Source organism: Oncorhynchus tshawytscha, linkage group LG13 (assembly GCF_018296145.1).
Source record: "Oncorhynchus tshawytscha isolate Ot180627B linkage group LG13, Otsh_v2.0, whole genome shotgun sequence".
Classification (NCBI taxonomy): Eukaryota; Metazoa; Chordata; class Actinopteri; order Salmoniformes; family Salmonidae; genus Oncorhynchus; species Oncorhynchus tshawytscha.
The window spans coordinates 65025585-65053444 of record NC_056441.1 but is presented as its reverse complement, the minus strand read 5'-3'; the positions used below and the strand labels follow the sequence as shown (position 1 = coordinate 65053444).

General features: G+C 40.6%; 1 protein-coding gene and 1 pseudogene across 1 annotated transcript; both read right to left on the bottom strand.

The window, feature by feature from the left end:
- Positions 1–9546: 9546 nt before the first annotated feature.
- LOC112265966 (odorant receptor 131-2-like) lies at positions 9547–11226 on the bottom strand. The gene is made up of 2 exons (XM_024443480.1): positions 11155–11226; positions 9547–10901 (listed from the first exon to the last, which is right to left on the bottom strand). Exon 2 carries the CDS (start codon positions 10891–10893, stop codon positions 9871–9873), a length of 1023 nt encoding a protein of 340 aa, XP_024299248.1. The 5' UTR covers positions 10894–10901; positions 11155–11226; the 3' UTR covers positions 9547–9870.
- Positions 11227–17072: 5846 nt separating this feature from the next.
- Positions 17073–17854, bottom strand: LOC112266130 (annotated as a pseudogene).
- Between the last annotated feature and the right edge of the window lie 10006 nt (positions 17855–27860).

The following is a 27860-nucleotide window of genomic DNA, read 5'->3' as shown; positions in this document are numbered from 1 at the left end:
ACTAAATGCATGCTCTTCAACCGATCGCTGCCTGCACTTGCCCACCTGTCCAACATCACTACTCTGGACGGCTCTGACTTAGAATACGTGGACAACTACAAATACCTAGGTGTCTGGTAAGACTGTAAACTCTCCTTCCAGACCCACATCAAACATCTCCAATCCAAAATTAAATCTAGAATTGGCTTCCTATTTCGCAACAAAGCATCCTTCACTCATGCTGCCAAACATACCCTTGTAAAACTGACCATCCTACCAATCCTCGACTTCAGCGATGTCATTTACAAAATAGCCTCCAATAACCTACTCAACAAATTGGATGCAGTCTATCACAGTGCAATCCGTTTTGTCACCAAAGCCCCATATACTACCCACCATTGCCACCTGTACGCTCTCGTTGGCTGGCCCTCGTTTCATACTCGTTGCCAAACCCACTGGCTCCATGTCATCTACAAGACCCTGCTAGGTAAAGTCCCCCCTTATCTCAGCTCGCTGGTCACCATAGCATCACCCACCTGTAGCACGCGCTCCAGCAGGTATATCTCTCGGGTCACCCCCAAAACCAATTCTTTCTTTGGCCGCCTGTCCTTCCAGTTCTCTGCTGCCAATGACTGGAACGAACAACAAAAATCTCTGAAACTGGAAACACTTATCTTCCTCACCAGCTTTAAGCACCAGCTGTCAGAGCAGCTCACAGATTACTGCACCTGTTCATAGCCCACCTATAATTTAGCCCAAACAACTACCTCTTTCCCTACTCTATTTATTTTATTTATTTATTTATTTTGCTCCTTTGCACCCCATTATTTTTATTTCTACTTTGCACTTTCTTCCACTACAAATCTACCATTCCAGTGTTTTACTTGCTATATTGTATTTACTTTGCCACCATGGCCTTTTTTTGCCTTTACCTCCCTTATCTCACCTCATTTGCTCACATCGTATATAGACTTGTTTATACTGTATTATTGACTGTGTGTTTGTTTTACTCCATGTGTAACTCTGTGTCGTTGTATGTGTCAAACTACTTTGCTTTATCTTGGCCAGGTCGCAATTGTAAATGAGAACTTGTTCTCAACTTGCCTACCTGGTTAAATAAAGGTGAAATAAAATAAATAAATAAATCTCCATGTGCCATGTGAGAAGTTTGTAAATCCCATTGAGTTCAAGCCTGGGCCCCCATGTCAGAAGACAAATGTTTAGATTAAAGGCAAAATGTGAACTTCAAACATTGTGCTGCTGCACTGTTCAGAAGGTGGTGGAGAGAGGGCATTCATGTTAGGAGTGCCCTCTAGATTACTCTATGGTCAAATGTAAACACCAACCTGGTTCCAGAGAAAAATGTATTATATCTTACAAAATTCTGTACCACTCCATTTAGTATAATATGTTAATTTACATGTCGTACTAAATGTAATAGCGGTCATGCAATTTAATAATAATTACAGGACGTATAGTATCCTATGATCGCATTTGACCCATTTAGCACGATATATTACGTTGACATGCTACGTTAGGTTAAGGGTTAAGGTTAGGGTTAGGAGTTTAGGTTAAAGGGTTAGCGAACATGCTAAGTAGTAAGTAGTTGCAAATTAGCTAAAGTTGTCCATGGTGAGATTTGAACACGCGACTTTTGGGTTGTTAGACGTTCGTGTTATACACCCTACTGTTTGAATAAATGTGGTTATTAGGCCTAGTGACGGTTGATACTGATAGCAGCTAATATTTAGCATGATAGAAATAGGAAAGAGAGAATGTTGGGGTAACTTATACTTATTCGAGAGTGCCTATCCCTGCAATTTAAAGGACTGTTCAATAAAAATGTGGCTTAATGGCACAGCATTTCATAAACTTTACTGTATGAAAGTTGATATGTTTCAGTTTGCTGCCACTGGTTTCACATTTGTCTCCAGCAATTATAAGGTAAAATAGATCTAAAACAAGTGTAATTTGTACTTATCATTTCCTTTTCCAATCGGATTACTCATCTCAAACTATTATCAATAGCTCTTATAAAATTGTAAATTACAGTGCATGGAGAATGGTGTTATTTCTATCCGAAAAAAACGAAGTAGATGCTTTTCCCACTTTATTCATGATTTCCTTGCGCGTAAAGGTGGTGGAATTATTAGGGAATTAAGTCAAGGTCAGAATATTGCGTATCAGACACACTTGGCCACACCTTTATTTATTCAATCTCTATCCCAAACTAATAGCAGGTGAATAGCTTGCTATTCTCATGCTTAAGTTCAAGGTCAGAATACACATATAGGGAAACGTGCATAAAAACTGAATTACATTCCATTTAAGTGTGTTTACATCGGGTCAGAATTGGGCCCAAAGTGATTTAATTCCTCTGTGACCAAGAGAAATTGGTCTTGTTTAAATTCTATGAAATTGTTTAGTACTTCTTTCCTGTTGAGAGTTCTAAATCCGGCTGAGAATATCTCAGCGAGATGAAACTACAACAGTTGGATTCGCTAAACGTTTGCCTTTCATATGCCATCTACCAGGATGGTGTCCATCACTCAAAGGGAGAGCAAGTCGATTATTTGTCTGGATAGGCCAGAAAATATGACACGTCATTCCCTATACAAATGTGAGATCTGAACCATGACACTTTAAGTCAGCTCCACTGAGAGAGTGGTAGTGGAGAGCTGACAAATGGGTCTTTATGACACTATAATTCACTGAACACTATGACTTTCACAGAACACTTTGTACACCAGAATGTCAGTCGGAAACAGTCCAGAACCGCTCAAAGTCGGCCATAAAGGAGACTTAACATCTAAGAATTAAAAGACACGCTTTAAACTGGCATAATGGCTGTCATCCAGCCAGGGTTTTACTCTTTTGATATATTTTAATTGATTAACATACAAAATGTTGAAGTTGTGCATTAGATAGCTTATCTAGGCTACTAGTCTGTACAGACTCAAATAAAGTAATTGATTTGACCAGTGGCTCTGCTTGAGGAACAATTAATTTGACCTTGGGCTTGGTGGTCGGGGCTTTAGGGCTGATCATGACCCTGTGTCTGTGTGAGCAGTGCAGGACAGCTCCCCTCATTTAGCCCCTCCGACATCAAGTGGGAATGTCAGCTATAAGGATCAGATGTGTTTTTAAAGAGAGTCGTAAAAGGACATTACCTTGGGTGTTCACTTGTGCTTCATCACTGTAGACTAGAAGCCGCAATTCGTCGGGGCATGGACAAGGTGTCAAAAACGTTCCACAGGGATGCTGGCCCATGTTGACTCTAATGCTTCCCACAGTTGTGTCAAGTTGGCTGGATGTCCTTTGGGTGGTGAACCATTCTTGATACACACAGGGAACTGCTGAGCATGAAAAACCCAGCAGTGTTTCAGTACTTGACACAAACCGGTGTGCCTGGCACTTAAATCTTTTGTCTTGCCTATTCACCCTCTGAATGGCACTCAGACACAAGTCATGTCTCAATTGTCTCAAGGCTTAAAACTACTTCTTTAACCTGTCTCCTCCTCTTCATCTACACTGATTGAAGTGGATTTAACAAGTGACATCAATAAGGGATCATAGCTTTCACCTGGATTCACATGGTCAGTCTATGTCATGGAATATTTTGTACACTTGGTGTACACTGAAGTTGCTTACCAAAATGACATTGAATGTTCCAGAGGGGCCTAGTTACAGTTTTGACATACATCGTCTTGAAAAAATATGGCAAGACTTGAAAATGGCTGTCTAGTAATGATCAACAACCAACATGAGAGAGCTTGAAGAATTTTGAAAAGAATAATGTGCAAATATTGTACAATCCAGGTGTGCAAAGCTCTTAGACTTACTCAGGAAGACTCACAGCTGTAATCACTGCCAAAGGTGATTCTAACATGTATTGAGTCAGGGGTGTGAATACTTATGTAAATGAGATATTGCTGTATTTCATTTTCAATACATTTGCAAATATTTCTAACAACATGTTTTCACTTTGTCATTATGGGTTATTGTGTATATATGGGTGAGAAAAACAATCAATTGAATCCATGTTAAATTCAGGCTGTAACACAACAAAATAGGAATACATTCTGAAGGTAATGTAGACCATTTTGTGATATTTAATCACTATAAAATGATAATCACATCAGAGAAACTATGCTCTCTATTCAATCAACACCCGTTCTAAGTTTTCCTGAATAAGTCAACAGAATTATTCCTGGGCAGGGATAAAGCATACTGAATCCTCATGCAGTTTATTTTCATTTGGATTTGGAAAATGGTTACCTATGTTTTGAAAGGGCCCTACACATGTTTAGGTTCCACCTCCGAAGAATGACAGAGGCTAATTAAAAGATATCACAAATTGGGTGTGGGAATATCCACGTGGATAGTTTAGTTTAGTTTATTAATTCGACCATTTTAAAAAACAAGCACACATAAAACTTAAAAGTCATACATGCATATGAATAAAACCATTGAGTATAACACATAATAATGGCTGGGACTTATTTCCATTGTGGTCCTCTTGAGACAAGATGGCTAGACAAGATCAAACACAGTATGGCAGTGATAAACATCAACAAATAGGGCACTAACCTTAGCTAGGGCTCCTGAGTGGTGCCACACTGCCTCTCATTGCCAAAGGTGTCCTTGCAGTCCCTGGTTTGAATCCAGGCTGCATTGCATCTGGCTGTGATTGGGCAGTGCACAATTGGCCCAGTGTTGTCTGGGTTTGGCAGGGGTAGGCCGTCATAGTAAATAAGAATTTGTTCTTAACTGACTTGCCTGGTTATAAAAATGATCTAACTAGCGAGTGTTTTTGTTATATAAATAATAATATCAAGCATTACTAGCAGACCAAAGCTCTGGTTAAACCGGATGCCCTCAGATAACTCTGGGCCCAGTGTCCTCAGTCAAGTTTAGAGCCTACATGCAATAACATGATTATCCGAAGGACACACAGCTGCCATCACGCAAATATACTTCCCTGTAACTACAAAGAACAGCCTGCAACACTAACGAGCTTAGAGTGCCAAGCTATCTCACTGTCATTGAACCTTGCATGCACTCCTGCAAAGACAGGAAACACCTGAGCCTAAAGCAGACATTACCAATATCCACGCTTCCTTGACACACATACATTTCATGAGCACTGTACACTCACACTCTACCCCCCTTACTGGTCGGGTGCCAAGAGCAAAGGACTTTGCTGTGCACCAATGGGGCTCCTGCTCTGGCTAAGAGCAGGCCCGCCTCCAACTCTTCAGGACCAGTCAGAAGATCAACACGACGAGACTCCACCTACATTATTCTGTGTATACATTCTGCTGTAAACTCTGGCTGGGCAGCCTAATTATTCTGACTCCTCACAGATTCATATTGCTTAGGTCCGTGCATGATAAACGGCAGGACAAGATATCTTTGACTCAATAAATTGCCTTTTTGATACATCTGATTCCACTCTGTCCAGCGTTGTTGTTTTGCATTCCCTCTCCAGTATGTTAAACACTAACATTATCTGTTGTTAAAGGTTTTTTATTTACACCTTATTCAAAAGATTAGCCACGGATATACGATCCGGGCCATTCTGGACTCAAGACGCCGGGTGAGGGTCCTGCAGTACCTCGTGGACTGGGAGGGGTACGGTCCGGAGGAGAGGTGCTGGGTACCGGTGGGGGACATCTTGGATCCATCCATGTTGAGGGATTTCCATCGCCTCCATCCGGATCGCCCTGCACCTCGTCCTCCGGGGCGACCTCGAGGCCGAAGTCGGTGCGCGCGGAAGCCGCGCGTCAGGAGGGGGTACTGTCACGAGTCCGGCCGAGGGTGGCTTCCCTTCCCGGTCGGGTGGCTCGGCGGTCGTCGTCACCGGCCTATTAGCTGCCACTGATTGTCTTTCCTCCCCCTCTTTGTATGTTTATTGGTAGCACCTGTTTGTGATGATTAGTTGGGCTTCTTTAGACAGCCGGCCCGCCTGTTTGTTGTGCGGAATTAATCATTGTAACCTTCGGCTCTGTAGTAGAGGAACGTGTTAGTTCCTGGTCGTGCATTTTTCAGTTGTACATTTTTCATTTCCCGTGTTTGGGGCCGTTATTATTGTGAGCACCCTGTGGTGCGTTGGTGCAATTAAAGAGCACAGCATTGCGCTCTCTGTCTCATGCGTTTGACTCCACACCCACGACACCCGGAGCATTACAGTAACGGTGTACTTTAGGACCTTGCGGACGCCTACGAGCAGTTGGGTAGGCTGTTTGGAGTGTTTATCTGACAGATAAAAAATATATAATAATAATAATAAAGTATGTCCCCCCCCACTTCTAAAAACAAAGTTGCGCCCCCGGTCAAAACCATCAATCTTGGAGCAACAGGTTTGCTAAATGTTATCATATCACACAATTATACCATTTATAAAATGGTCATTTAAAAACTGGGTGGTTCGAGCCCTGAATGCTGTTTGGCTGACAGATGAGGTATATCAGAACGTATACCACGGGTATGACAAAACATTCATTTTTACTGCTCTAATTACATTGGTAATCAGTTTATAGTAGCAATAAGGCACCTCGGGGGTTTGTGTTATATGGACAATATACCATGGCTAAGCGCTGTATCCAGGCACTCTGCGTTGCGTCATGCTTAAGAACAGCCCTTAGCCGTGGTGTATTGGCCATATACCCTACCCCCTCATGCCTTATTGCTTAATAAATGTTGTATATAGACTAACTGAGAAGATGGTATCACTGCTCTTTAATAAGCTTCACGTATCGGCCTTGAGGCCTTTGTCAGAGCTTTTGTGAGTTTTAGACTAGCTAAAAAATAAGTGAAAATTGACAAATTATCCAATAGATTATGATAATAACCCCCCTCCCCCAGCCCCAAAAAAGTGGAGGTGAAAAACACCAGTTTGCACCCCCTATTTTAATTTACTCAGGTGGCCAACTGGACATAAGGCTGTTTGGCTCATCCCAGTCGCTAAGAGGAATAACTGTTTCTAATTGATTAACAAAGTCATGCTGGTATAATATGTTGTACAGTTAAAATAAAACCCAGCCCATGAAACAAAATGTTGGCTGAAAATTAATTGTATGTCATATCGCATTCACATGGATTTGCATGATGTGGGCAGTTCTGATTTGTCACTTCATGGCCAAATATACAGCTGAAGTCGGAAGTTTACGTACACTTAGGTTGGAGTCATTAAAACTGTTTTTTTCAACCACTCCACAAATTTCTTCTTAGGAAACTGTTGTTTGGTCAAGTCAGTTAGGACATCGTCTTTGTGCATGACACAAGTCATTTTTATTTCAGATTATTTCACTTATAATTCACTGTATCACAATTCCAGTGGGTCAGAAGTTTACATACATTAAGTTGACTGTGCCTTTAAACAGCTTGGAAAATTCCAGAAAATTATGTAATGGCTTTAGAAGCTTCTGATAGGCTAATTGACATCATTTTAGTTCATTGTAGGTGTACCTGTGAATGTATTTCAAGGCCTACCTTCAAACTCAGTGCCTCTTTGCTTGACATCATGGGAAAATCAAAATAAATCAGCCAAGACCTCAGAAAAATAATTGTAGACCTCCACAAACCTGGTTCATCCTTGGAAGCAATTTCCAAACGCCTGAAGGTACCACATTCACATGTACAAACAATAGTACGCAAGTATGAACCCCATTGGACCACACAGCCGTCATACCGCTCAGGAAGTAGATGCGTTCTGTCTCCAAGAGATGAACGCTCTTTGGTGCGAAAAGTGCAAATCAATCCCAGAACAACAGCAAAGGACCTTGTGAAGGTGCTGGAGGAAACAGGTACAAACGTATCTGTATCCACAGTAAAACAAGTTCTATATCAACATAACCTGAAAGACCGCTCAGCAAGGAAGAAGCCAGTGCTCCTAAACCTCCATAAAAAAAGCCATGGTTTGCAACTGCACATGGGGACAAAGATTATACTTTTTGGAGAAAAAAGGTCTGGTCTGATGAAACAAAAATAGAACTGTTTGGCCATTATGAACATCATTATGTTTGGAGGAAAAAGGGGGAGGCTTTCAAGATGAAGAACACCATCCCAACCGTAAAGCACGGGGGTGGCAGCATCATGTTGTGGGGGTGCTTTGCTGCAGGAGGGACTGGTGCACTTCACAAAATAGATGGCTTCATGAGGGAGGAAAATTATGTGGATATATCGAAGCAACATCTCAAGACATCAGTCAGGAAGTTAAAGCTTGGTCACAAATGGGTCTTCCAAATGGACAATGACCTTAACTTCCAAAGGACAACAAAGTCTAGGTATTGGAATGGCCATCACAAAGCCCTGACCACAATCCTATAGAATTGTTTTGGCAGAACTGAAAAAGCATGTGCGAGCAAGGAGGCCGACAAACCTGACTCAGTTACACCAGCTCTGTCAAGAGGAATGGGCCAAAATTCACCCAACTTATTGAGGGAAGCTTCTGGAAGGCTACCCAAAACTTTTGACCCAAGTTAAACAATTTAAAGGCAATGCTACCAAATACTAATTGAGTAAATGTAAACGTCTGACCCATTGGGAATGTGATGAAAGAAATAAAAGCTGAAATAAATCATTCTCTCTACTATTATTCTGACATTTGACATTCTTAAAATGAAGTGGTGATCCTAACTGACTTAAAAAAGGGATTTTTTACTCTGATTAAATGTCAGGGATTCTGAAAAACTAAGTTTAAATGTATTTGGTTAAGGTGTATGTAAACTTCCGACTTCAACTGTATCATACTTTGACTAAAATTATGACTTAAATCGATGTGCAACATCATGGGTAAGCTCTGGCCATCTTCTTTCATCTCGAAAAGTGGATTTCTACTGATGTGGGTGTTTAAAACTGAACAGGAGGCCTGTTATTTATGAATTTGAATAAATATTTCTTCAAATGTGTTTATTGTCCTCAGTACTGTGATGTCAGAATTTGTAATAAAGTATCAACTAGATGTTTAAAACCTTGTTCTATTTTTAAACAGTGTTCTATCAACCTTGGGTGAAATGCATGCAGACCAGGGCCTAGAGAAAAAGAGATGTCCGTCTACCAGCGTTGTTTTTGTTTTCAGAGAGAATGATGAAACCGTAAAGGAAACATAGTTTGGGGTTGTTTGTGAGGGGACTTGCATGGACTGCATTTGATGAACAGGGAGGCGTGTTTACTGTGTTGCCAGATGGATATCTCCAGAGTACAGTTAGAGAGAGAGCGTGTCCCCTGTTCCCTGATTAGTAATTAACAGATTGGTTTATTATTAACGGAGTCGAGCCTAATTGTGCAACCTTATGTTTTCTTTTGTTTGGCAAACAAGATGACTCTGTTGAGAGCAGCACACCAGGGCTTGGTCTGCTCTTGACGTAAGTCATGCATCAGTAATGAAGATAGCTGGAGCCAAGTTCAAACTGTGTCTTCTCCCTGGGTCTCAATCATTAAAAAATGGCCACTAACATCAACTTCATAGAAAACATATATGGTTTGAAACATTATTCATTTTATTGACATTTTACAGTTTATATTTTATAGAATCAAAGAACATTGACAAATGTAGTACAGAAATTACTGAAGTTTAATAGAAATGTCTAACTGTCACTCAGCAAAGGGGCGTCAAATAGAGGTGCCAAATACCATTTCTGTTACTGCAGAGATCAGGACGGCCAAAAATCAGTTAAAAAAAACTAAATTAACACAAAGTTACTTTGATTTTACACGTGTGAAATCAATCTGCAGGCCGTAAATGTTTGACACCCCTAAAATAACATAAGATAACCATAACAAAACTGGGTCATAAACACCTGAAATATATGATACCTTTTGATCCTCTCATTTACATCCTCTCATTTGCAGATGACAGAAAATTGATTCAATAAACCAAATTCAGTATTACACATGGCCCGCATTTACCTTACAAGTGTGCATGGGAGTTTTTTTCCCCTTTACATCATTAGACTTGTCCATATTAAATATAAATACTTTTTTAGAATATCCAAACAGGGCATAATATTTCATAACCACCACAAAATCCTTATCCCTTAATCCATACACAAGTGGAATCAGACATCGAGGGGTAAGAATAAAAAGAATATAGTCAATATACCTAACCTCAATAAACACATTCAAATTGATCTTCATTATAGCCGATTCTATCACAGGACACCAGAACTGAATCAAACTAAGGAGTAACTGGAAGCCATGGAGAATAACTGTCCTCAGGCCCTTATTGGTGGACTTCCTACTGTCTGATGAGGCACCTCGGGCAGCCACCATGATCTTCACATAGGTGAAAGTTATGACTACGGACATGACCAGGAAGTAGAACTGACACAGAGCCGAGTTGAGGTAGCCCTGCCAGGAGAACACAATCATCTGCTCAAAACTGCAGACTAGAAGAGAGGTGTAGAAGCTCAGAGGTACAGCCGAGAAAAGGATGGAGATCACAATGATCCATTTAACAGAGCTGAGAGCCTGGATGAGTAGGATGCAGCGCATGGCCCTCACCGGGGTGGAGAGTTCACTGTGGTGCAGGGGCATGCAGATTGCTATATAGCGCTCCAGGCTCATGGCTGTCAGTGTCAGCGGTGTGGCAATGGTCAGCGTTTCTAAGATCACAATCAGAAATATACATAGCCCACCTGGCATTGGTACCCTGGAGTAGCTCATCAGCAGCAATACATCAGTCAGAGCCAGAAACATACTGTCACAAATCAGTGAGTGAGCAAAGAATATGTATCGTGTGTTGGTGAAGAAGGCCTCTTTTTTAAAGAAGGTCACTATCATGAGGGAGTTGATGCAGAGGAAGATGCCAATAAACACTTGGACTATCACCACTTTGTCATTCAGAGGTCTTTGGTATTGCACAGTCGGTAGAACAAGACTGCCCTCACTGCCCTGGCTTGTATTCGGCATTGTATTTCCTGTTTAGAAAGAGGATAAAAATGTAAACAATGTCAATAACAATGTAACCATGTCAGCAAAGTTGTCAACACAAACATTTAAAAAAGCCATATAGTAATTTGTCAGTACCAACATTGACCATCATAAGACACAAATCTTTTTACTAGAACATAAAGAACGTCAGCAGAATCTGAAATAAACGTGAGAAGGTGGTTTTACTGTAATCCTTTAATAACAATTACTCAGCAATAACTATTGTAAAATAACTATAACCTATTATGGTATCAATATGTCTGTCTCCAAAAGGTTCATTGATGTCGAACACGATCCTTTCCCAGTCTCCTCCTCCTGTTCCTAGCTAGGACAACAGCACTGAGTGCCAAACCTTTATTGTAAAAATCCACACTGGCCCGAGTTCTCCAGGGATGTGGGTTGAAGTTAAGTCATCTAGCAACTATTGTGTTGATAAACAAGAGCTATGGTAACAGATTTTTCTGGTAGTTGTAAACAGTCATATATCAAGTGTGAAGGATGAATGGACTGCTTTTGTGAAGAATAAAGACTGCTTTTGTCAGAGAAAATGTTGTCATGTTGTCTGGAATACAAAAACAAAATCTAAGATGGACTGTAATATGATGTTTATTAAAATAATGATATGCTATTCACTGTGTTTTAAAGGCAGTTCACCTTCAACTGTTTTATGATTATTTTACACACAGTATTGCTTGATTGTGTCACACTCGTGATTAAAGACAGACCAAGGCGCAGCGTGATTGAAGTTCCACATCTTTATTACGGTGAAACTTTAAACAAAACCAATAAAGAACCGTGAAAGTAATGGTGCACATGCAGAAACACAAAACAATATCCCACAAACACAGGTGGAAATAGCTGTTTTCACATTGTGATCTTAAATTTCACACAGAAACCATATTTTCACATGTAATACATTGAGTCCACCTGTTAACACCACATCTTCACATGAGGAGAATAACATATTTTCACCTCACATGTGAATTGCTACATCCATTTTTGGAAGCATAAATTAATGATATGTACCCATTGATTTTTAAGAATATAACGTATAAAAGCCTCATGAGCTTAGTTCAACTGTCGTACCCCATCAAAACCCAAAATATAAGCTTGTTTTACGCCAAAGTAAATGTAGACAACCACTGTATAGCCTAAAAACATTGTAAAACAAAAATGTTTTAATCAAGGATGATCAGTCCTTGCATCCATATTGTAGTCTATGGATTTGAAAGCATTTCTCCAGCCCCATCCCTCAGCTTTTTACTGAAACTGTTGTAGGAAAAACACTTTGTTAATGTTTAAATTAAGGGTTGCTGCTTTAAACACCTTTAATGGAGTAATAGTGTTATTATATGGTGCAATCCTTCAGTGAGTGAGTTACTTTTGTGCCATTAATATAAAGCAACATTTCTGAAGTCAAGAATAACATTCTTAATATTGTTAACAAGAATAGTTAAATTTAAAACAAAACATAAATCCGATTGCAAGGAAATAGTTTTTTAAATGTGAGAATAAATGAATGACGTCCGTGATTTTTCCGTGATTTTTTTTAACGCAATTAAATAAAACGTGTCCCTCTTTCCTGCAGTTTTCCCTATCTTTGGTTATGTTACCCTGGCCTTTGCTTTTGCAGCCTTTTTCTCAGTTGCAGGTCTTGGCACATTCATTCCAGCCACATAACAACCTGCATCCATCCCACTGCTGGTTTTCCTCTGAAGCTAAGCAGGGTCAGTTCTGGACAGTCCCTGGATGGGATAGCAGATGTAGCTGGACATGGAGAAAAATAAACATGTCAAATATCTATATCTATATATAATCTAACATTTTCCCTGATGTGATTATATACATTTTGATATTGATAATTTTTATATGTATACAGTGCCTTGCGAAAGTATTCGGCCCCCTTGAACTTTGCGACCTTTTGCCACATTTCAGGCTTCAAACATAAAGATATAACATAAAGATACTGTATTTTTTTGTGAAGAATCAACAACAAGTGGGACACAATCATGAAGTGGAACGACATTTATTGGATATTTCAAACTTTTTTAACAAATCAAAAACTGAAAAATTGGGCGTGCAAAATTATTCAGCCCCTTTACTTTCAGTGCAGCAAACTCTCTCCAGAAGTTCAGTGAGGATCTCTGAATGATCCAATGTTGACCTAAATGACTAATGATGATAAATACAATCCACCTGTGTGTAATCAAGTCTCCGTATAAATGCACCTGCACTGTGATAGTCTCAGAGGTCCGTTAAAAGCGCAGAGAGCATCATGAAGAACAAGGAACACACCAGGCAGGTCCGAGATACTGTTGTGAAGAAGTTTAAAGCCGGATTTGGATACAAAAAGATTTCCCAAGCTTTAAACATCCCAAGGAGCACTGTGCAAGCGATAATATTGAAATGGAAGGAGTATCAGACCACTGCAAATCTACCAAGACCTGGCCGTCCCTCTAAACTTTCAGCTCATACAAGGAGAAGACTGATCAGAGATGCAGCCAAGAGGCCCATGATCACTCTGGATGAACTGCAGAGATCTACAGCTGAGGTGGGAGACTCTGTCCATAGGACAACAATCAGTCGTATATTGCACAAATCTGGCCTTTATGGAAGTGTGGCAAGAAGAAAGCCATTTCTTAAAGATATCCATAAAAAGTGTTGTTTAAAGTTTGCCACAAGCCACCTGGGAGACACACCAAACATGTGGAAGAAGGTGCTCTGGTCAGATGAAACCAAAATTGAACTTTTTGGCAACAATGCAAAACGTTATGTTTGGCGTAAAAGCAACACAGCTCATCACCCTGAACACACCATCCCCACTGTCAAACATGGTGGAGGCAGCATCATGGTTTGGGCCTGCTTTTCTTCAGCAGGGACAGGGAAGAGGGTTCAAATTGATGGGAAGATGGATGGAGCCAAATTACAGGACCATTCTGGAAGAAAACCTGATGGAGTCTGCAAAAGACCTGAGACTGGGACGGAGATTTGTCTTCCAACAAGACAATGATCCAAAACATAAAGCAAAATCTACAATGGAATGGTTCAAAAATAAACATATCCAGGTGTTAGAATGGCCAAGTCAAAGTCCAGACCTGAATCCAATCGAGAATCTGTGGAAAGAACTGATAACTGCTGTTCACAAATGCTCTCCATCCAACCTCACTGAGCTCGAGCTGTTTTGCAAGGAGGAATGGGAAAAAATTTCAGTCTCTCGATGTGCAAAACTGATAGAGACATACCCCAAGCGAGTTACAACTGTAATCGCAGCAAAAGGTGGCGCTACAAAGTATGAACTTCAGGGGGCTGAATAATTTTGCACACCCAATTTTTCAGTTTTTGATTTGTTAAAAAAGTTTGAAATATCCAATAAATGTCGTTCCACTTCATGATTGTGTCCCACTTGTTGTTGATTCTTCACAAAAAAATACAGTTTTATATCTTTATGTTTGAAGCCTGTAAATAGCCTAAGCCTATAAATATATATATATGTGAAAAATTTGAAAATTTGAATATTACAAAAATTCACATATGCTTTTTGGTGAAGAACCATATCTGAAAAATGTTGGGCCTGCCTTGTTAATCAATAAAAAAGTATCAATATCAAAATAAACACACCTCAAGTGATTAAAGAATGAGGAAATGATATGCTTCGTAACATTGTAGTACAATAGACATGAAAACATTCCAATAACAGTTACACCACTGGTTCATGTTTGTGTGATACTCTTCACTTATTACACAGTTGTGCCGCATTGGGCCACTAACCGGGAAGCAGGTTAATAAAGACATGTTAGTGTAACCCCTTCCACTGTAGAGGCCTGTTGGGGTTACTGGCCTAAAGATCAAATCAAGTGCACTTTATCAGACGCCACTACAGTAAATAATTGATTTCCTTGCTAGTTTTCTTTATGAGGACCTGGGCTGCTTTATTATTCTCCTGATCAATTTCAATCTTTGAAATTACATACGTGGTTTATGTTATGACATTTTGTTTCTGAAATTAGAAGACAATGCACACAATGATTGATGCTGTAGGCCTAAACACATACATGAGCACATGTAACAGAGTTGTGCAAATATACCAAGACATTAACACAGTACATAATTGTCTGAGGTCTTGGCAAAGAAAAGTGCATTCCAATACCACAAGATCACGTGATAATGATAAATAATACCCTGTTACATGCTGTAGTAAACCTTGTTTTATATATCTAAATATGAAACAGTAAAGCCACTATTTGTGAGTGCATGATGCAATTTAAAGTTATTTCTCTGTAATCAGCAATTTAAATATCAACACATTTTGGGAAATTCTCTTATTCAACCCACAAAGTGCATAATATCTCAATGCAAAAAAAAAAAATTCATCCCTTAGGCCATAGACAAGTGGCTTTTATTTTGGTCCCGTGATGTCTATGTAATCAAAGTACCTCACATCAATAAATAATCTCAAATGAATCTGCAAGACAGCAGCCTCTATCAACTGGATCCTGGACTTCCTGACTGGCTGACCCCATGTGGTGAGGGTAGGCAACATCACCTCTGCCACAATGACCCTCAACACAGGGGCGTGTGCTTAGTCCTCTCCTGTACGCACTACTCCAACACCATCATCAAGTTTGCTGATGACAGGACGGTGGTAGGCCTGATCACTGGCGGGGGGACAGCAAGAAACAAGTAACAAAGTGAAAACAGGTTAGATTTGTTGTGCAAATGTATTACAAATAAAAAACTGAAATACCTTATTTAGATAAGTATTCAGACCCTTTGCAATGAGACTCGAAATTGAGCTCATGTGCCTCCTGTTTCCATTGATCAACCTTGAGATGTTTCTACAACTTGTTTGGAGTCCACCTGTGGTAAATTCAATTGATTGGACATGATTTGGAAAGGCACACACCTGTGGGTCCCACAGTCGACAGTGCATGTCAGAGCAAAAACCAAGCCATGAGGTCGAATGGAATTGACCGTAGAGCTCCGAGACAGGATTGTGTCGAGGCACAGATCTGGGTAAGGGTAGCAAAACATTTCTGCAGCATTGAAGGTCCCCAAGAACACAGTGGCCTCCATCATTCTTAAGGTGTGATTTATGGTTAATGAGAAAAGTTCTAACTATAGCTATTATTCTATCAAATGTTTTATAGGTTATTCAAACATGCTGTTATGTTTCTCGCTGTGGAAGACGACCCAGTGAGTAAGAGAACCCCAAGAATTTGTCACAATAATTGCTGAGTGAATTTGAGAATCAGCAGAGTTGAGAATCAACTCATACTTTGTTACTGTACTCTTTCAAGTCGGTCTATAGCTCCTCACTGCTGGTTTTCACAGGTCTGTTTAGATGTATCTACTGGCACACAGCAGTCATGTAACGGCTGTTGGAAGGAGAGGACCAAGGTGCAGCGTGGTATGTGTCCATAATTATTTAATGAACACTGAAATAACAAAGAGAATGACCGAAACAGTTCTGGCTGGTGCAGACACACAACAGAAAACAACTACCCACAAATCATAGTGGGAAAACAGGCTGCCTAAGTATGGTTCTCAATCAGAGACAACGATAAACAGCTGCCTCTGATTGGGAACCATACCAGGCCAAACACAGAAATACAAAAACATAGAACAACACATAGAATGCCCACCCCAACTCACGCCCTGACCAAACTAAAATAGAGACATAAAAAAGGAACTAAGGTCAGGACGTGACAAGTCAAGATTTATGTTATTGATACAGTTAATCTAATACATTCACATTGCTTGGGAGGAGGAAGTCAAGTTTTATTTCTCTCAATCAAGTCATTTTTGAAATTACACACATGGTTAATGTTGTTTAAGACATTTGCATTTTTTTCTAATTAGAAGACACTTTGCAATGCATATAATTAATCAAAATACATTCAAGCAAATGTAACATAGCTGTTCATTCAAATATGGTATACCTTAAGATTAACACAATATATAATTGTCTGAGGTCTTTGAAAACCAGAGGTCATTTCAATACCGCAAAATCATGTGATAAATAATAGCAATACCAATGGCCTTGTCTGTTAAGCAAGTGATATGTTTTCATATGACCAGCAATTCAGTTATAAACAAGTATTGGGGAAATGTTCTTATTCAACCCAAAAAATACAATGCAAGGAAAAACGTTTAATCTCTTATGCCATAGACAAGTGGACTCGCGGGGCCAGAATGAAAACAATGTAATCAAAGAATCTCACATTATTGTACAATTTCAAATGAATTGACAGGATGGGAGCCTCCATGAACAGGCACCATCGCTGGATAAGACACAGGAACAACTGGATAGCGTGGAGAATCACCATTTTATGAAGATTTTACTGTCTGATGATGCATCTTTGGCCACTGCAATTATTCTAACATGAGTGAACACAATGGTAATGGATATGACCAGAAAGTAGAACTGAACAGCTTATGCTACGTGTAGAAGTCCAGAGAGGCTGAGGCAAAGAAGATGGAGACAATTATGATGGGCTGCATGGCGCTGATGCTGTGGATTAAGAAGATGCAGTGAATGGCTCTGTGTACAGAGCTCTCCATGGCGCAGAGGCATGCAGATGGAAACATAGCTCTCCAGGCTCATGGCTGTCAGTGTTAGCGAGGTGGCAAAGGTCAACTCACTCAGCAACACACAAAAGACAACACACACAGCAGCTGGAATGGTGACTCTAAAGTAAGTCAGGAGGAGCAAGTTATTAGTCATGATTAGGTACAGACAGTTAGACAGCAGTGTGTGAGCAAAGAAAATGTAACGTGTGTTTGAACGAAAGGTGTCCTTTTTGAAGAAGGTGAAGATGAGCAGGCAGATGATGTAAATGAAGATTGCATTCATCAGCTGGACTATTACAATCCTGTCAATAACATGTTGCAGAGAGAAGCTGCTACCACCATCTGCAGCTGTTGTATTGTTGTCAGCCATATCACGGAAACATGGCTCACTGGAGAGACGCTATCGGAGGCGGTGCAGCCAGCGGGTTTCTCCACGCATCGCGCCGACAGAAACAAACATCTTTCTGGTAAGAAGAGGGGCGGGGGCGTATGCCTTATGGCTAACGAGACATGGTGTGATGAAAGAAACATACAGGAACTCAAATCCTTCTGTTCACCTGATTTAGAATTCCTCACAATCAAATGTAGACCGCATTATCTACCAAGAGAATTCTCTTCGATTATAATCACAGCCGTATATATCCCCCCCAAGCAGACACATCGATGGCTCTGAACGAACTTTATTTGACTCTTTGCAAACTGGAATCCATTTATCCGGAGGCTGCATTCATTGTAGCTGGGGATTTTAACAAGGCTAATCTGAAAACAAGACTCCCTAAATTTTATCAGCATATCGATTGCGCAACCAGGGGTGGAAAAACCTTGGATCATTGTTACTCTAACTTCCGCGATGCATATAAGGCCCTGCCCCGCCCTCCTTTCGGAAAAGCTGACCACGACTCCATTTTGTTGATCCCTGCCTACAGACAGAAACTAAAACAAGAGGCTCCCACGCTGAGGTCTGTCCAACGCTGGTCCGACCAAGCTGACTCCACACTCCAAGACTGCTTCCATCACGTGGACTGGGATATGTTTCGTATTGCATCAGATAACAATATTGACGAATACGCTGATTCGGTGTGTGAGTTCATTAGAACGTGCGTTGAAGATGTCGTTCCCATAGCAACAATTAAAACATTCCCTAACCAGAAACCGTGGATTGATGGCAGCATTCGCGTGAAACTGAAAGTGCGAACCACTGCTTTTAATCAGGGCAAGGTGACTGGTAACATGACCGAATACAAACAGTGCAGCTATTCCCTCCGCAAGGCTATCAAACAAGCTAAGCGTCAGTACAGAGACAAAGTAGAATCTCAATTCAACGGCTCAGACACAAGAGGCATGTGGCAGGGTCTACAGTCAATCACGGACTACAAGAAGAAATCCAGCCCAGTCACGGACCAGGATGTCTTGCTCCCAGGCAGACTAAATAACTTTTTGCCCGCTTTGAGGACAATACAGTGCCACTGACACGGCCTGCAACGAAAACATGCGGACTCTCCTTCACTGCAGCCGAGGTGAGTAACACATTTAAACGTGTTAACCCTCGCAAGGCTGCAGGCCCAGACGGCATCCCCAGCCGCGCCCTCAGAGCATGCGCAGACCAGCTGGCCGGTGTGTTTACGGACATATTCAATCAATCCCTATACCAGTCTGCTGTTCCCACATGCTTCAAGAGGGCCACCATTGTTCCTGTTCCCAAGAAAGCTAAGGTAACTGAGCTAAACGACTACCGCCCGTAGCACTCACTTCCGTCATCATGAAGTGCTTTGAGAGACTAGTCAAGGACCATATCACCTCCACCCTACCTGACACCCTAGACCCACTCCAATTTGCTTACCGCCCAAATAGGTCCACAGACGATGCAATCTCAACCACACTGCACACTGCCCTAACCCATCTGGACAAGAGGAATACCTATGTGAGAATGCTGTTCATCGACTACAGCTCGGCATTCAACATCATAGTACCCTCCAAGCTCGTCATCAAGCTCGAGACCCTGGGTCTCGACCCCGCCCTGTGCAACTGGGTACTGGACTTCCTGACGGGCCGCCCCCAGGTGGTGAGGGTAGGCAACAACATCTCCACCCCGCTGATCCTCAACACTGGGGCCCCACAAGGGTGCGTTCTGAGCCCTCTCCTGTACTCCCTGTTCAACCATGACTGCGTGGCCATGCACGCCTCCAACTCAATCATCAAGTTTGCGTACGACACAACAGTGGTAGGCTTGATTACCAACAACGACGAGACGGCCTACAGGGAGGAGGTGAGGGCCCTCGGAGTGTGGTGTCAGGAAAATAACCTCACACTCAACGTCAACAAAACTAAGGAGATGATTGTGGACTTCAGGAAACAGCAGAGGGAACACCCCCCTATCCACATCGATGGAACAGTAGTGGAGAGGGTAGCAAGTTTTAAGTTCCTCGGCATACACATCACAGACAAACTGAATTGGCCCACTCACACAGACAGCATCGTGAAGAAGGCGCAGCAGCGCCTCTTCAACCTCAGGAGGCTGAAGAAATTCGGCTTGTCACCAAAAGCACTCACAAACTTCTACAGATGCACAATCGAGAGCATCCTTGCGGGCTGTATCACCGCCTGGTACGGCAACTGCTCCGCCCACAACCGTAAGGCTCTCCAGAGGGTAGTGAGGTCTGCACAACGCATCACCGGGGGCAAACTACCTGCCCTCCAGGACACCTACACCACCCGATGTTACAGGAAGGCCATAAAGATCATCAAGGACATCAACCACCCGAGCCACTGCCTGTTCACCCCGCTATCATCCAGAAGGCGAGGTCAGTACAGGTGCATCAAAGCTGGGACCGAGAGACTGAAAAACAGCTTCTATCTCAAGGCCATCAGACTGTTAAACAGCCACCACTAACATTGAGTGGCTGCTGCCAACACACTGACACTGACTCAACTCCAGCCACTTTAATAATGGGAATTGATGGGAAATGATGTAAATATATCACTAGCCACTTTAAACAATGCTACCTTATATAATGTTACTTACCCTACATTATTCATCTCATATGCATACGTATATACTGTACTCTATATCATCGACTGCATCCTTATGTAATACATGTATCACTAGCCACTTTAACTATGCCACTTTGTTTACATACTCATCTCATATGTATATACTGTACTCGATACCATCTACTGTATCTTGCCTATGCTGCTCTGAACCATCACTCATTCATATATCCTTATGTACATATACTTTATCCCCTTACACTGTGTATAAGACAGTAGTTTTGGAATTGTTAGTTAGATTACTTGTTGGTTATTACTGCATTGTCGGAACTAGAAGCACAAGCATTTCGCTACACTCGCATTAACATCTGCTAACCATGTGTATGTGACAAATAAAATTTGATTTGATTTGATTTGAAATAGCCAATAACAAGAAGTTATGTACAGTAGGCCTTATGTATTTCATAAACATGTTACAAAGGATGACATTGAAACATGAAATCATGTTAACTTTCTTGCATTAGATAACATATTTAAATATATTTAAATGCTTAGATACAATCAAAAACCTTTGTTCCAGTAGAAAAAAAGCATAAGCACATTTCCAATCAGGATATAGGTTCAAATATGGCAGAAAGGAAACATATCATAGCAGCAGCACAGTACAAAGTGATATTCTCTCAGTCTCCTCTTGAGCCCTCAGGCAAAGATCAACTGAGTGCTCTGCATTTTTCAAAGGAATGTTGTCATGAATCTTCAGATGCACCTCATTCCTATGTTTAGACTAACCATAGAGGGAAAGGGAAGGGAAAGGGGGATACCTAGTCAGTTGTACAACTGAATGCCTTCAACTGAAATGTGTCTTCCACATTTTACCCAACCCCTTTGAATCAGAGAGGTGCAGGGGTCTGCCTTAATCGACATCCACGTCTTTGGCACCCAGGGAACAGGGGCAGAATGACATATGTTTACCTTGTCAGCTTGGGGACTCGATCCAGCAACCTTTCGGTTCCTGGCCCAACACTCTAACCACTAGGCTACCTGCCCCTCCATAGTTACATATAACTATGTAATGCACAGTAATCTCATTGGATTATAACATTTCAACATGTTTTCAGGATACATGGCATTCACTAGGAGTAACACACAGATTACAGTAAATATTCTATAAATGTTCCATCAAATATAGTGATATTTCTGACTGAGATGTGTAAATAGGCCTACATGTGAGTGTGAGCATTGTTTGTTGTGTAGCAGTACGAGTGCAGTTGTATTGTAGATAGTAGTGATAGTAGTGATAGTAGTGATGCGTGCAGTCCCCGCAATTATATCCACAGGTCAGGCCGGTTTAGGGTCATGAAATATTGTGTGGATGAAGGGCAGGTGGCTGGCTTGTTGAATAAAGAGAAAGCAATGCATTAAAATTCCATAAATGTATCATTCTTGCGCAATTCATATCTATAGGCTACATTGAGGCTTTTTTTCCATAATTTTTTATTTCGTATTAGTGTGTAGCCTAAATCAAAACTTTAGGCACTAACTGTAGGTAAACTACGCTCGCCAAATACACGCCAACTGCCAAATGCTTTTGGGATCTTGGGCAGAAAAAGTTAACGTTGATTCACTGAGGATCCAAAAATGACAATGTCGGAGTTTAATTCAATCAGAGAAAATATGAGAGGGTTGAAAATAAATATAAGGCAGGCCCAGAACAGTAGCCTAATGTTTGCTAAATATTTGGTGAAATGGTAAAACAGGATGATATTAGTGCAGAGGCTATGTTATATGTGATGAGTGTGAGGCGCTACACAAATTTGTCAGTCACAAGATAGCGACTTCAAAATGGCACATCAAGAGAACTGTAGGCTACTGTTGCTACTGTTCAGATGGGTTAAATGGAATAGTAGCCTGAAATCTGTACACTGACTGTAGGTCTATAACCGCTCACATAGCCTAATATAACGTTAACTCCTGCAGAATTAAGCATTTCTTGCAGTAATATGACCAAATGTAAATTTGTTCTTTTTTTTAGCATCTTGAGAGAATGAATGCACGGTTAGTGACATCTGTAAAGGTGCTATCTTTATCAGCATCATAAAAGCTGACAATATTTCAACCACATAAAATATGCATACAAGCTGAACTGAAATATTATCAGAAACATGTTGAGTCGTTTTAACAGGTTTTAATTTCCTTAAAACCGGTCAAACTGATGTCATTTGGAGTTATTTCATTTTCTACCCAGTCCCTAAATGTCTTTGCTGCATGAGAGATGAAAAATAACTTTACTGATGTCAACTAGATTAAAGCCTTAATTCTATCGATTCATAAGATTATTCTGGTGAGCAAGAGTTTATTTAGTATTTTAGGGCAACAAGTAATGACAGAAGACAAGCTGCATTTATATAATTATAGACAGAGAGGAAGAGGCAAAGCGGGAGGTTTTACTCGTTGTATGTTGTATGAGAGTGCCGATTTTGGTTAACAAAAATATGTGGACTGATATAGACTGAGTATACCAAACATTAGGAACAACTTCCTAATATTGAGTTTGCACCCTTTTTACCACATATAACTGGGCAGTTGCGGATAGGTTATTAAAAATTGCAGGCGGGTGCGGGTGAACAAACAGCTGACCCGGGCATCACTAGTAGATAGCCCTTTGGGCCTATAGCCCTTTGAGGTTCTTATTCCTCAAACACATACAAACACAGAGGCAAGTTCTCTTCACTCACATGCAGTATGTTCTGGATTTATGGTGCCAGTGGGAGAAAAAGTACCCAATTGTCATACTTGAGTAAAAGTAAATATACCTTATTAAAAACTGACCTATTAGTAAAAGTGAATGTCACCCAGTAAAAAATGTTGTGGAAATTCAGTACTGAGAGAGACTTTGACATTTCTTCAAACAATCATCTTTATGATTGTTGATTAATTATTGCAATAATAAGGCGGGTCGAACCCGCACCCTTGAGTGTTGGACCAAGAAACCTAATCTTTATACAAATGCAGAGTACTATATATAGCTGACACTAAAAATGCTTACCGGTAGTCATGATTGGTTCCACCCATCCCATGCAGATTGAGGCATCATAAGCCACTCTGGGTTCATCCTGTCATTATCTGCACGGGGTTGTTGTGTAAACCCTGCCCTGGATAAGTTTGCCAGACGCAAGGATGATTTTGAGACAATGAGGGATTGTTCTTCTCCTAAGCTATCCCTAGTAAAACACATTCTTGTCTATGTAATGCAGTCTTTAACTCATTTGTCAGCTCAAGCCATCCCTGGCGACCATACGCCCAGATTAGCTGCAGGGAACTAGAGTGGAGACCATAAAAACACAGACACTAGTAGGACAGAAATGTCTTACTATTAGTTTAATTAATTGTTAACCATTAATATTAAATAAATCAGGTAAATATGTAATTTTTCTCTCACAAATACTGCTTGAGTTCAAACCTAAAAGTATTTGGTTTTAAATATACTTAAGTATCAAAAGTAAAAGTATAAATAATTTCAAATTCCTTATATTAAATCAATCCAGACGGTACCATTTTCTTGTTTTTTAAATTTATGGATAGCCATGGGACACACCCCAACACTCAGAAATAATTTACAAATGGAGCATTTGTGTTTAGTGAGTCCGCCAGATCAGATGCAATAGGGATGACCCTCTTGATAAGGGCGTGAATAGGACAATTTTCCTGTTCTGCTAAGCATTCAAAATATAACAAGTACTTTTGGGTGTCAGGGACAATGTATGGAGTAATAACTACATTATTTTCTTTAGGAATGTAGTGGAGTAATAGTAAAAGTTGTAAAAAAAAACATAAATAGTAAAGTAAAGTACAGATACCGAAAAAAAAACAACTTAGGTAATATTTTAAAGTATTTTTTACTTAAATACTTTACACCACTGCATGGTGCAAACTATCATGCTATGTAATAGTCAAACATATGAAAATAAACACTACATTCTGAATGCTACTCAAACTTAGTTTTGTTTTTTGCTGTGAGGCCTACTCTACTTTTCAATGGACTGCTATATGACAGCCTTGAGGGAATGCTATTTGGAGGTGTATGATGTCATCCTCAGGAACTGAACCTGCACAGTTTGTTGAGGTCAAAACGAGTATAGCTGTGTGATGACCTGCAGTACAGATTCAAAAGGCAGAGGACTCTTGACTTGTGTTCACTTCCCCAGAAAAACTGTTTCAATTGTACACAACAGAAGTCACCAAACCTAGTCCTGGATAGCAACAGGGTGTGCATGTTTTTTTCCAACCCAGCAATAAAACACCTTAGGCTGGTCATATAGCTTTGACCATGGGTTTATTATTTGTTTTGGTCTTTGGCTGCTGCAACACAATGTCTGTACCATGCTGCTCTGCGGGACCAAGTTTGGTGACCACTACTATGCATATGCTGTAGAGGATCATTTCTAATACACAACTAGAAGGCTTCCCATCCATCTACCTATCAGCCAGCTGAGAAGAATACCGTCAAAACTACAGTACCAGTCAAAAGTTTGGACACACCTACTCATTCAAGAGTTTCTTTATTTTTTCCTATTTTCTACGTTGTAGAATAATAGTGAAGACATCAAAACTATGAAATAACACATATAGAATCATGTAGTAACCAAAAAAGTGTTAAACAAATGTTTGAGATTCTTCAAAGTAGCCACCCTTTGCCTTAATGACAGCTTTGTACACTATTGGCATTCTCTCAACCAGCTTCACGAGGAAGGCTTTTCCAACAGTCTTGAAGGAGTTCCCACACATGCTGAGCACTTGTTGGCTGCTTTTCCTTCACTCTGCGGTCCAACTCATCCCAAACCATCTCAATTGGGTTGAGGTTGGGTGATCGTGGAGGCCAGGTCATCTGATGCAGCACTCCATCCTTTCCTTTGTCAATTAGCCCTTACACAGCATGGAGGTGTGTTTTGAGTCATTGTCCCGGTTGAAAAACAAATGATAGTTCCACTAAGCATAAACCGGATGGGATTGCGTATCGCTGCACAATACTGTGGTAGCCATGCTAGTTAAGTGCGCCTTGCATTTTAAATAAATCCCCGACCTTGTCACAAGCAAAGCATCCCCACACCATCACACCTCCTCCTCCATGCTTCACGGTTGGAATCACACATGCGGAGATCATCTGTTCACCTACTCTGTGTCTCACAAAGACACGGCGGTTGGAACCAAAAATCTCAAATTTGGACTCATCAGACCAAAGGACAGATTTCCACCTATCTAATGGCCATTGCTCGTGTTTATTGGCACAAGAAATTCTCTTCTTATTATTGGTGTTTAGTAAGGTTTCTTTGCAGCAATTCGACCATGAAGGCCAGATTCACGCAGTCTCCTCTGAACAGTTGATTTTGAGATATGTCTGTTACTTGAACCTTTCCTGTGGTGGTCCTCATGAGAGCCAGTTTCATCATCGCGCTTGATGGTTTTTGCAACTGCACTTGAAGAAACTTTCAAAGTTCTTGAAATGTTCCTTATTGACTGACCTTCATGTCTTAAAGTAATGATGGACTGTCATTTCTCTTTGCTTATTTGAGCTGTTCTTGCCATAATATGGACTTGGTCTTTTACCAAATAGGGCTATGTTCTGTATACCACCCCTACCTTGTCACAACACAACTGATTGGCTCAAACGCATTAAGAAGGAAAGAAATTCTCATACTCCAAAGAGAAAACAAGACACTCACGGCCAAGGTAAAAATCCACGATTCCAACATGGATTGTCTACTCAAGGAAAACAGGGGGATGAAGGAGTCGCTACTAGACATACAAAGTCATAGCATGCGTGAAAATCTCATTTTTTTTCTGGGATTCCTGAGGACACATCCAATAATCCAGAGGGTGCGATCAGAGAATTCATGCAATCCGCCTTGAAACTTCCTATAGAGACTGTAAACAAGGTGGCTTTCCACCGAGTACACAGACTTGGAGTTTGGGGCGAAAAAACCAAGGGTCCCTAACCGATCATCGCAAAATTTGTACACTACCAACAAAAGGAGCTGATCAAAAGCAGGGGAAGGGAGCTTAAAGGGACCAAATTCGGTCTCAATGACCAATTTCCAAGGGAGATAAACGAATGCCGTAAGAGACTGTATATGGTTCAAAGACAACAAAGGCAGAATGGTAAGTGTGTCTTTATCATTGTGGACAAACTCTTTATAGATGGACAGCTATTCCGAGACAGCTCCATAACACTGTGGCTGTACTAAATTCTACGGGGACTTCGGGTTACAAAAAAAAGAAGGTATGGGAACTGTAAAAATATCTGAACATTACGAAGTGGATATGAACACACACTTACTCAATTACACACTTACTCAATTACACACACACACACACACACACACACACACACATACCTGACCTCCCTCTCCTCTCACTCTCTTTTCTCCCTCTCTCTCTATTGTCGAGAACTGTTTTATAATTGAAAGTGTTTATTGTTTGTCTATATTTTTTATGTATTCGTCTACAAGTTTATATATGTTTACAACAAGCAATATATCAGAATAGAGGCATTGGGGAATAATAACATATTGTCCGGAATATATTTGTACTGTAGTAAAGCCGTCTCTAGAGTAATGCAAGGTCTCTTTCAGGATCATGTGAAACGTCAATTGCTGTGGAAATGCTGGGATGTGATTTCAATTATGTTAAAGGTAATTGTGATGCACCTATGATGGTGATATGATATGGTTTACAATTATCATCATGAATATTACAGTTTTTTTTCGATTGCTAAACGACAGTGGACACAACTGCAGTCACATGTGCAAAACTCTAACTACAGTCTGCACAGCAGCAGTTTATGTGGACCAAACTCTAGTTCGTTTTTCATTGCTTGAACACAGTTTTCAAAACTCTACATACTTATCCCATGACTTTAACCACAACCTGCACAACACTGTGGATTTACAGCACTTTGTTCAAATGCTAACACACTGCTGTCAAAACTGTGAACCACACATTCAAAACGGAATAGATTTCAGCCTTGTGCCTTTCAAACACTGCTGATTGCAATTTCAGCTGAAAGGCTAAGCAAGTGTCTTGATTTAGACTTGTTAGTGAACACACACACATATTACAGTATATATAGGTAGAGCTCAGAAAGATTCATTTTGGAAATGGAACAAGGAAGATGGGTTCGTGGAGGGAGAAGGGTGGCATGTTCTAAAATGTTTAATAAATCATGTGAAAGAATGTCACTCTTTTCTTTGAAGAAAATATTACTTTGTATGAAGTCACTGAAATTGTTCAAACTGTAAAGATGAAAAGTTTGTATTTTCTGTATTGGTGTTTGATGCTAGTGTTTTTAAGTGTGTTCTGAGTGACAGTGTGTGTTATCTCAGTGAGGGTTG

What these genes read in the sequence shown, in the direction of transcription:
- LOC112265966 (XM_024443480.1), bottom strand. Translation starts at nt 10,893, where the DNA reads ATGCCGAATACAAGCCAGGGCAGTGAGGGCAGTCTTGTTCTACCGACT.